The sequence below is a fragment of the Medicago sativa genome, chromosome 5 (genome assembly GCF_051527215.1).
Source record: "Medicago sativa cultivar Bolivia chromosome 5, Bolivia_mono, whole genome shotgun sequence".
NCBI lineage: Eukaryota > Viridiplantae > Streptophyta > Magnoliopsida > Fabales > Fabaceae > Medicago > Medicago sativa.
The window spans coordinates 13,305,736-13,317,608 of record NC_140753.1 but is presented as its reverse complement, the minus strand read 5'-3'; the positions used below and the strand labels follow the sequence as shown (position 1 = coordinate 13,317,608).

Genomic DNA, 11,873 nt, shown 5'->3' with positions numbered 1-11,873 from the left:
ATGCAAAGTGAATGAGTTCACCTTCATTATTCACTGCACTATCAGGCAATATCTCATAATCTTCTAGTCTTCTGGGAGCATGTCTGTTTCTTTGTGGCCTCACAACTGGTGGTGTGGCTTGATCATCATTTGAATCAACTTCAGAATTAGCTGCAATCTCTATATCATCTTGAGCTACCTCCATGTCTTCATCAGATGCTTCACTCTGATCTGATTCAGTGAAGATATGTGAGTTCATATTCTTTATCTCAGTATTAGTCTCCCATTTCCAAGCTTCATTCTCATCTACTATTACATCCCTGCTAATGTGAACTTTCTTACTTATTGGATAATACAACTTATATGCTCTAGTTGAATGATAACCAAGCAAGATCATTTTCTCACTTTTATCATCCAACTTGATTCTCTTTGCATCTGGAATGTGCTTATAGCAGATAGATCCAAACACTTTCAAGTGTTTGACACTTGGTTTTCTTCCACTCCAAGCTTCTTCTGCCACTTTGTTCTTCAACTTCTTAGTTGGACATTTGTTCAAAATATAAGTAGCTGTGCTGACTGCTTCTCCCCAAAACATATTAGGCATATTCTTCTGTTTTAACATGCTTCTGGCCATGTCAAGGATTGTCCTATTTCTTCTCTCTGCTAAGCCATTATGTTGAGGAGTATAGGGAGATGTCACTTCATGAGATATACCTTCACTGTTGCAGAATTCTTCAAAATTCTTAGAGGTATACTCTCCACCACCATCAGTTCTTAAAATCTTAATTGATTTTCCACCACTTTCCTTCTCAGTTAAGACTTTAAATTTCTTGAACACTTCTAAAGCTTCACTCTTTAACTTTATAGTGTATAACCAAAGCATCCTGGTATGCTCATCTACAAAGGTGATAAAATACTTGCTTCCACCTATTGTAGGTACCTCAAATGGGCCACAAATATCAGAGTGAATGACCTCTAGTGCAGTTTTGGACCTCTTAGGCTTCTCAGACACAAATGAGAGCCTACTTTGCTTACCCTTCAAGCATGTTTCACAGGTTTTCTGATTTGCATCCAAAATTGGTGAACCAGATACTAAATTCTTAATGCTTAAGTATGGTAAGCTTCTAAAATTTAGATGACCATACCTCATGTGCCATAACCAGTTTACACTTTCATCAGAAGCAGCTGACATACACATATCTTTGGCATTTTGAATGTTGCACAGAAAGGTTCTATTCTTTGTTAACTTTGACTTTAGTATCAGATTCTGTTGCTTATCATATAGATTCAAGGTGTTGCCATGCATGGTGACTGAAAACCCCTTTTCAATCAACTGCCCAATACTCAACAGTTTGCATTTTATTCCTGGAACCAGTAACACCTTTTCTATCAGTGCATTTCTTCCATCTTTCTTCTTCATGGCAATATCACCAATACATTCTGACTCAAGGTTTCTGTTATCAGCAAGCCTAACATTTGTTTTCCTTGAGGAATCAAAATTAATCAACCATTCTTTATGACCAGTCATATGATTTGAGCACCCTGAATCAAGATACCAACCTTCACATAATGGATTTCCTTCACATGTAGTAGCCATCAGCAAAACTACTTAAGAATCTGAACCATCTTGTGCTATGTTTGCCTTTTCTTCACCTTTCTGGTTCCTCTTTCCATCTTTCTTGTGCCAACATTCATCTGCATAGTGTCCAAACTTCTCACAGTTGTAACACTGAATCTTTCTCTTATCAAAATCTTTTCTTTTGTTCTGATTGTTGCCAGAACCTGCACCAGACTTTAAATTTTCACCCTTTTCATCAGGCTTACCCCCAATTTCTTTTCTTCCACTTTCCTTTCCCTCTCTGCTTTGAATTCTTTTCATTTCCATCCTTCTTGATGGTTTGTGCTTGTAGAGCTTGTTGGGCACTACTTTCAATCACTAACATCTCATGAGCTTCAAGTGATGATTAAAGTTCCTCAATCTTCAGAGTTTTTACATCTTTGGATTCTTGTATGGCAACTACTATGAAATCAAATTTAGATGTGAGGGATCTCATTATTGATAGGGCCAAACCGCAAGTGCACGACCTATCGAAGTAATAGTAGTAAGTAGAGTATCGTTCCGCTAGGGAGTTGTTCAATCTAATTAACTTTTTAGAAAATGATTAGAGGAGAAAGAAATAAGAAGTTTGAGAGTGCAGTTGTTTGAAAGTAAATAACAATAAAAATAAAGAGCCTTGGGATCATTGGTTCATCATAATAACGAATCTTTTCACAAGCAAGCCTTAAACTTTATAATTCTATGTTAATCTTAATTTCTAGGGACAAGTTTCTCTTTAACATATCACAGCTTCTCTCGAAGTCAGTGAGTGTATCCCTCCAACAACCACACCTATTCTCATGGGTGATTGCCTTTGGGACCCTTGAAGATCAAAACTTTATGTGTCCCAAGGTTTGCTAGACTATTCTCATGTTTCACAAACCTTGTCTAAATTCACTTGTTCGGATATCAAAGCTCCGCGTTCGCTTTATGAATTGATATATGTGATGATGAATTAACCGTTATCAAACCCTCCGCGTTCGCTTCCACAGTTTGATAATAATTAATTCATGTTAAAACGGTGAATTTAGATTAGGAATTAAGGTAACATATAATTAGGGTTTAAGGCTTGGCTTGATCCGGATTACGTCATTAGACTTATCCAACAATCCCAAGACAAAGAAGTCTACTCACTCATGTTCATCGTAGACATGGGGGAAGAAGAGAGAATGCGATAAAGTAAATTGCGAGAAAAGAAAGTAAAAGGAAATAAAGACTTTATTGAAATAATACTTGCAATATTCAAAGTAAAGGTGAATGTTTATGGTGGAGAGCTACTCTATTTATAGCTTTACAATCGACTTAGAAACTAAGCAACTAAAAGGGCAAAACAGTAAAGCTGCAACAGGGTAACTTGGGCTTGAAGAAAAAGCAGCAAAAGTGGCCTCTGGAGGTGGCACGGCCGTGCCACATGTTGACACTGGCCGTGCCAAGCTTCTGACTTGGTGGGAACATATTTTTGTTCCGTATCTTCGTATTTTCGCACTGTATTTGCTCCAGTCCTCTTTCTTTTGCTCCAAGACACCTTCCACCATATATTCGTTCCTAAAATATAATAAAAAGCAATTTAAAGTAAAATATTCAAAAAGGAAATAAATATGCAATAAAATAAAATCAAATCTTTATAAAACTAAACTAAATAATGCATTAAATTAGACTAATTATTGACTCATCAATTATCTTACCCACAACTTGCTGATCTAAAACTTCTTCTCCACATGCCTTCATCTGGTTCACTACAGATTGCAATTTGGAGATGTAATCACTGATCCTTTGATCCTTTTCCATCAGCATCAACTCATACTTTCTTCTCAATGACTGAAGCTTCACTTGCTTCACATTGTCACTTGCTTCACATTGTCACTTCCTTCATAGTATTTTTCCAGAATATGCCAAGCCTCTTTGGATCTTGTTATCTTTGAGATCTTCTCAAAGTGATTAGAATCCACATTCTGTTGGATGTAGAACAACGCTTTGCAATCTTCCTTCTTTTGTTCCCTGAACGCAGCTCTTTGAACATCAGTTGCGTTTGCAGCAAGATCTTCATATCCATTCTCAACCAATTCAAGAACATCTTGCGCGCCAAATAACGACCTCATCAATGCATTCCACCTTTCCCAATTCTTCCCATCAAGAACCAGTATATTTGTACCAAAACCTCCATTGTTGGCCATGATTGCTTCGCACGAAACCTTTGAATCTTCACACTTCACTCGTGTTTCCCAGAAAATTCACCCCTCACAATGTCTCTCATGTTTCCCAGAATGAAAAAACCAGAGCTCTAGATGCCAATTATTAGCGCAACAATGGTTTCTTGGTGCACAAGCAATTTCAGAAAACTAGGTTAGGGTTTCAATGGAGAAGATGAAGTTGGTTAAGGTGATGATGAGTTTGTTTTGATTGTAGAGAGAGAGAAATATTGAAAGAAGAATTGTATTCACATTGTTATGAAAGAGTTACAAGTATTTATATATATACAATGACTTAGAGATTAAGTCTCTTGTAACTAACTATTAAATCTTTGTAACTAGCTGTTAAATCTTTGTAACAAACTAAACAATCTCTGTAACAAAACTAAACTCTTTGTAACAAACTAAACTCTTAAGTGTTTGCTAATCATGATTATGGATTAAAACACACAAACTAATATATTACACGGACAAACACTCGAAGATGACTTGCTGGTGAGGACAAAGGCCAAACTACCCTCCAAGGCAAGAATCTCATACATTTAGGAGGGGGGGTCCTCTATTTTATAAATCTTTACAAAAAAAATTGAATATGCTAAATTAGTTCACTCAAATTGATATCGGAAGAATCAAACTTAAGACAAAGAGCACATTTCTAGGTTTCAAGTCAACACCATCAAACTAACTCAAATGGGCTTTAAATATCTACAAATTAATATCTAAACAATTGAATATCGAATCCAAATAAACGGACCCTTAGTCCGCCTACTCTCGCCCCTATTTTTTTTTCAAAAATATTCTCACCTCTAATTTTATTTTTTAATTCTCATCTCTAATTGGTTGGTACATAATACATATATTGTGATCACTACCAAACACCAATATACAATGCATCGACCCAAAAATAATTTGGACTGAAATAGGATTCAAATAACTTAATTTCCATATATGTTTAATTTCTTTTTTTGAGAGGTTGGCTAATGTCTTCTTTTTTTTTTTTAACAAAAGGTTGGCTATGTCTTATTTCCGCAATAAAAAAAATATTAGTAAAAAAATTAATAAATAATATATAATTAATTTTTATTCAATATAATAATTGTTATTGATTTCCCCTTTTTAAAAAAATTATTGATTTCTTAAAAAAAATTGTTATTAATAACGTGTTGTTTTTTACCTTGTACCAGAAAAAACGTGTTACATTTTACCCCGCATCAGAACCCTTAATCATGAAGAAGAAAAGGCATTTGTTTTACGACACGTAGATTCACACGCAAGTATGCGGCGCGTATAACAAATCATATATTATAAAGTTCCAAATTTGATACATATATGTACTAAGTGATAGATAGATAGAAGCTCAAGAAGATAAAATCATTTACGTAGAAGAGTTCAAGAAATATAATCTGCTTCTGCTATCAAGCTGTTTTGTTTATTTGATTCAATATTTCAATTATTGTATATTTGTGATTCATATACTATAGTTTTATTTCATTTGGATGGGTCAATGTGCATCACGTAGAAAAATTCATAGCGGAGGTGATGGTGGAACTGGAGAATCTGATTATTCACAAAGGCATGGATGTTTTGCTATGGTAAAGGAGCATAAGTCCAGGTTCTATATTGTTAGAAGATGTATAATGATTCTAATTTGTTGGCATAAATATGATCATAAGTATTGAGATCATGAATAATCTTCTTTTTTGTTTCTTTACTCTTTTTTGGTCTATATATCGACATTAAGAATGAACAGTTCTCGTTTTTGTATCATAAATAATTAGCTAGAACAGGTATTGTGAGACAGTTCCGTCTCTCGTTGAATCTGTTGATGCATAATTCATGTCCCTCTTCTCTTTTTTTTCATATTGTTAGCTAAGAACCTATGAATCTTTCAAAAAAATGCTGCAAACCCATGAAGAAAAAATAAATTTAGGAAACTGCGAGTTTTCATGTATCACTTAGTAAACTTCCTCATGCCTTGTATTATTTGATTGATTCGTGAATAATATGGTGCGTGAGAGTGACATGATGATCCAAATCGATAGGTTCTGATATAATATTAGATTTTTTAAATTTGTAAAGTGAATGACATTTTTAAAATTCTTTTTATACTAGAAATCTTTTCGGTATGAGATTTAGAATATGACTAACGATGATGCTGCCTCCACTTAACGACTTCTGATGGCACTTGATAGAATTTAAGGAAGGGGCAAAGTCAATTTTTGATGTGTGCTATACTATGTGTTTTTAGTCCACACCATTTTATAGAGACGAGTTAGAACTCCAAAGAGAATGAACAAAAGAGACAGAGAGTCGTGTTTATGGCTCCCTTTAAACCTTTACTTTTTGAAATGGATAATGATATTTTAGTGTAAAGATAAATTAAACCGAATCAACAACACGCAGAGCAAAGTCAAATTATACGTGAGTTTATATTTAAAAAAATGTTTAGTATGATGTAGTATAAATTCTAATACTACATAAAAAAAGGTTAGATATCATTTTATGTAAGCCAATATCAATAATACTTGCTTGCTGCCTTTGATTATGTTATCTACAATCTACAACTATGTCCACCAGATCATCATTAATTAATTGTTAAATATCTGTTCAAAACTTGTTAACATTTGAGCCTGGCACTCAATCATTTTATATAAAAATGATGAGAACCAGAGGCTATTCTTTGTCTCATTTATAAATTTCGTGTAGCTGTTGATGTGTTGGGAAATCTGGTTTGCATCATATATATAGCTGTTTCTGTCGGAAGTTTCATCTATATAGGGACCATGATTGTCAATTGGTGTTATAGGAGATTGTAAAGAGCGTTGCTATTGTTGTGGTAAAAACAGTTTTGCATGAAAACAAATTTAGGCTTGCTTACAGTGTAAGAAAATATTAGTGTTAAAAATCAAGATTTTTTTTTTTCACATAGTATATCCATATTATTCATGTCAAGTGTCGGACAGTATCATTTGTAACAAGCATTTTTCTACTGCAAACAGTCCCGGAAATCAAACAACTTAGTCGTGTTTGGTTCCACTTATAGACGAGCAAAAACTGCTGAGGTGTATAATTGATTCTAACATGTTTGGTTACTCTCGAGTAGAATTGATGATGCCTTCTTAAAACTAGAAATTGAAGTTTTTGGTTCTTGAATTAATTTTAACACGCAAATTTATTGTTCATAACATGAATGTATTGAAACATAAATCATTTTATCTTGAGCTCACTTACAGTCAAAATCAACTCACTGAATCATTTTTTATCTACGCTGAACCAAACATACACTTAATCTCACCTATAAATCCTTACTGATCAAAATCAACTCAGATGAACATAGTATCACAGTAAATTTGTCAAAATCATGGTCGCTCAACGGCATTCTAAACATGCACTAATGTTTTGGACTATGGGAATCTGGATTTCATCTATATTCTCAAAAGCACCATTTATTAAATCCTAGGTTCCATGAAGACGACCTTGAGGATGGATGTTGGTAGATAATTGATGCAAACTTTCTTCGTTTGCATACGCAAGTCCAACTGAAAGAAAAGCTAACTGTTGCTGGTAAGAAAACGTTTGAGTAGTGTTTAGATAACTTTTTGCGTAGGTAAGTCTCTAACTAATCCATCACACAATTTTGATGATGTTTTGCAAGCAATTTCCCTTACCACATGGCTCTAAAAGTTGATAACTAAAATTTAAAGCTTCTGACCATCGTATCTTAACCTCTTCCTTACAAGTTACATCCTCTATCATGTACAAGATCCAATTTTTATCATCACAACATAACATGACATCGTGAGCGTGAACATAATTTATTTCAATCAGAGTAATGACAAATTTTGATGGTGAAAGTCATCAAAGAAAACTAAATTGTTATTTGTATTAAATTCTTGCACTAAACTAAAGAAAAGTGAAACTAATACGCTCGTAATGAAGTGACCTTGCTCCAGATGCTTGAGCTCAGCCACTCAGCCAGCCAACAGAAAATTGGTTATAAAAAAAAAAAAAAAACTGTTCTGGAAGTTTAATTTTTGAGCGCGAGAGCTTCAGGGTTTTGGAGTTAACATCTGAGACTGGTGTGTTGAATGTATTACAATTTACATGTATCCAAACTTGGACATTATCCAACTATTTCAATTTAAAGTTCTTTTTTATCAGAAAGCGACAGTCAACAAGCTTGAAGGAAAACAGTGTTAAGTATGAGACAACACGGATAATACATCAATAATTACATTCATTCATCAGAAAGTGCCAAAGCCATAATTCTTTTAATGATTTCATTGATTTTCATGTCAAGGATTGCAAACATACTTGATAGTGTTGAAATTCCCAAGTACAGGTGGAAGTACGAGAATCTTCCAGAGGTTTTAGGCCTTAATACATTTGATTTGATAATATATATATACAAGCTAAGGTTAAGGACTCTCTAATTCAGCTGTACAACACATAATTTTGCTTCATTTCTGCAACTTATACCGCAGTAATTCCTGTTGAAAAATTATCAGGAAAAGATAACCATAAGTTCCTCTTCAGAACTTACCACCGGAAAATTTTCAAGACATAATTAGACAACTATACAGTGAAATTAAGTAGACATAGAATTTTGTTACTGATTTTTTTTTTTTAAGTCAAATTTCAACTATTGAAGTGGCTAGAAACAATTTTTGATGTACCTAACAACCTAATTAGTGCTCCTGAGATGATTTACGAAGATTTTCAAGTTTGTCTCTCCATGTAGCTGCAAAAGTCAACAAACAAGCTTAGGTTATTCCATGAAAATGCCAACATTTGGGTATTCAAGCTTGCAGAAGGTAACAGATTGTGACCATAATACTTGCAGATGTGTAAAATATATGAACACAGTCATACCCAAACAATATTTTACCTGCGTCATTAAATCTTTCCTGCTTGATAGCTAAATGCATATTATGCATCATACTTAGTTCTTGAGCTACCGAATCTGGACCATCTATGGCACTGTAACAAACAAAAGAAGTTCGTGCTCAAATGATATAGCATGAATGTAAAGGAGGAAACTTGCACACAGAATCTATGGTGGCAAGGATGCTACAGGTGACACGGTAAGACACGATAACTATGCAATACCTGTCAAGCAATACATCATAAATAGCCTTTTTATTATGCACTCTGCCCATTCCATAGCCGAGTCTTATAGCGTCTGTGAAAACAATTTCTTTACTTACATATATTGGAGCCTGCACAAATCAAATATAAAAATCATAAAGAGGTTTTGTCTAACTTCAAAATGCTTAGGATTTCTAAATAAGAACACTTATGTTAGTCTTCAGAGATTCCCCTTTAAAAAATCAAAATTTCTTGACAGGGTCATAGAAGAATTTGTACCTTGCATTTATTTGCAACATTAATGGCATCTGAGGGGCGCAAATCCACACTAATAATATCACTTTTCCCTGGCTGAAGGAATTATAAACTTTGATGAGCAATTTTACGAATAAAAAAGCATAACAAGAAGGCATTTATCATTTAAAAGTTGTCAATACCTGGCTAAGGTACAATCTGGCAAAGTAAGTACTGACTACTCGCTCTGTAATTTTCACCATTATCACCTGAAAGAGTAAAATAAAACAACACACATCTTAATAAATTATTTGACACCCAATACATTGCTATTGCTTCAAAACATTAGAACAAGGATAAGGATGGGAAGATTGCTTAAGTGAAATTATTTGCATGTAAGAGGACCTGTTTAACTTTATTCAAATTGTTCTTTTTTTACAACCAATAATTCTTTCTGTTTTAGTATGGCACTTCTCAAAATAAACACGCAATGTGCATTGATGCTATGATCTCACACAATGTCCTTGAGAAGGACTAATGATGCAATTAGACTAAATAAGGTTATTATCTACTGTAGATTTTCTTCTGATTTATTCTATGACCTAGTGGATGGGTACAATATGATTTGGACATGCGTGTTGAATATTGAAATGAGAGATTATAGCTTTTTTGGGAGTTCTCATGGTGATAGCTATTCATTGTCAAAATGAAGAGTTCATAAGAATCAAAATTTCCAAGAAGATGGTATAATGTAATGAATTGTGAAATACACTTTGTTGCTGTTATTTGCATAAAACATTACTGCCTAAACTATACCTAACATATAAGCTTAGAATCAGCAAAAAACATTAACGAAACAACAAAAATGAAGCCAATGCTTGAATGTTCATTGGCATAAGTACAAAATGAAAAATGCTTAGCTCCATACTTCATGATCTAGTCTTTCAACTAGGTTATTCACAAACTGGAACTGGTCCGGCCAATCCTGCAATATGGCATTTTATAAGGATCGGTCACAATCAAAAAAAGCACAAGTGCACAACCATTAAGATACAGGTCAAAAAATTACCTCGATCTCTTGTTCCACTTCAGCATCTAAAAGCTTTTCAATAGCAATATTTCCTGCATCAACAAAAGAACCGTTCAATAAAACACGAATTTACTCTTTTTCATCATCGATGCATATCCTATCACGGCATAGCATACATACCTACAACAATGGGCAGAACATAGTCTCCATCACAAGAAATCTTGAGAAAAATTGTGGGATGCTGAAAACGCTGTAGAAACCCTTGTCTGAATAAACTACTATCCCTTCTCGAGCTATTTTCTGGAAATGGTGACACGGGTGATTTCCGTTGTAACTCAGATTGAAAACGATGTCTCCACATTCCATAGTGTGCTATTGTTTCTGCGCTAGTTTAAGTAATTCAAAATTTCAGGGATTCATACACATCATGGATAGTTTACCTAAATGATCAAAAGAACCACAGTTACTATAATCCACACTACAGTAACATCATCTCCAAATTTTCTCAACAACGTCAACAATACAAAACTATGGTCTGTTTGGTAAAATACATGTTTGAGCTTAGAGGTTATAAGCTCATATGACTAAAAAAGACTCATTTGGTAACTGTCATTTTCTCACGAGCTTATAACTTATGTTCTCTCAATTTAACCTTGTAATCTTAATTGAAAAAAATTTAAATATTAATTAAATCTATCCATTTTATATCATTTCATCCGTATAGAAATTAGTTCAACCATTAATTTTATTAAACACTACAAATTCAATCAGCTATCGGTTTTAAGCTCGTGTAAGCTCGTGTAGTAGAAGCTAGTTTATCAATTATTCGCTATTTGTTTTCCAAATAGAGTCTTAAGGCACAATTTGATTCCCTAGCTTCTCTCTCAATGTTAATGTGTGTGAGTTTTGCGCTCAATTTATAAAGGTAGAGGGAAAAAAAAGGAAATTATTATATGCTAATCAATACTTAGTTGTATTTAATAAACTTCATTATTTCTATAAACATGTTGAACAGTGTAACAGAAAAACCTGAAATGAAAGAGAAAAAAGAGTGGAGAGAGAGAGAGAAAGAGGACCTGAGAGAAGAATAGAAGCTTCAAGAAAGTCGTTTTCATTGTTGTTGTTATGATGATCGCTGAAATTGGATCTGCTGAGAGATGAATTACATGAAATGAGGAAGGATTTGGGTTTATGGAAGCGAGAGCGTCGAGAATGGAGAAGAGGGAGGTGAATGGGAGAGAAATCGAAGGAGAGAGAGTGAGAAAAGGAGCGGGAGGTGGCGGCATTTGTATGATCGGCGGTGATGGTGGTGGCGCCGGTGATCGGTTGGATGGAGAAACGAGATCTAATCATTTTTTTTTTTAATAATGAAGCTCAGAAGAGAATGAAGAAGATGAAGATAAAGGTTGGTGGTTGATTTGATTTGATATGAATATATGAAATGAAAATGTAAAGGATGAGAATGAGAATGATAAACAAATCAATGTTTGTTTATAGTGTTTTTGTAAAATTAATTAATTTATTATTGGATAGTTGATTAAATATCAATTATTCTATTAAGTTGGGTTGTTTATGTTATGTTTTTAAATTATTAAATTTTACAATCGATTGATAGAGTTTAGGGATGAGAGATGACGAGGCCAGATCACAACACGCAAGCAAGATTCCTTTCATGGACTTTGCACTTTGCTTTTATCCTACTTAATAATTAATGCAATTCAAAATATCAACTAGTTTGGACACCCGTGTCAAGCAC

The 11,873-nt window shown here is 34.0% G+C and overlaps 1 protein-coding gene across 2 annotated transcripts; it reads right to left on the bottom strand.

The window, feature by feature from the left end:
- Positions 1-8,031: 8,031 nt before the first annotated feature.
- LOC146920223 (Wound-responsive family protein) lies at positions 8,032-11,581 on the bottom strand. Of its 2 annotated transcripts, none has more exons than XM_085713646.1 (10): positions 11,194-11,581; positions 10,298-10,498; positions 10,157-10,209; positions 10,016-10,072; positions 9,291-9,356; positions 9,133-9,204; positions 8,875-8,984; positions 8,654-8,745; positions 8,442-8,506; positions 8,032-8,255 (listed from the first exon to the last, which is right to left on the bottom strand). In XM_085713646.1, the coding sequence occupies exons 1-9, from the start codon at positions 11,468-11,470 to the stop codon at positions 8,454-8,456; spliced, it is 981 nt and encodes a 326-aa protein (XP_085569772.1). In that variant the 5' UTR covers positions 11,471-11,581; the 3' UTR covers positions 8,032-8,255; positions 8,442-8,453. The 2 variants fall into 2 exon arrangements, with proteins under 2 accessions (XP_085569772.1, XP_085569773.1); XM_085713647.1 differs by having other exon boundaries at positions 8,450-8,506.
- Positions 11,582-11,873: the final 292 nt, after the last annotated feature.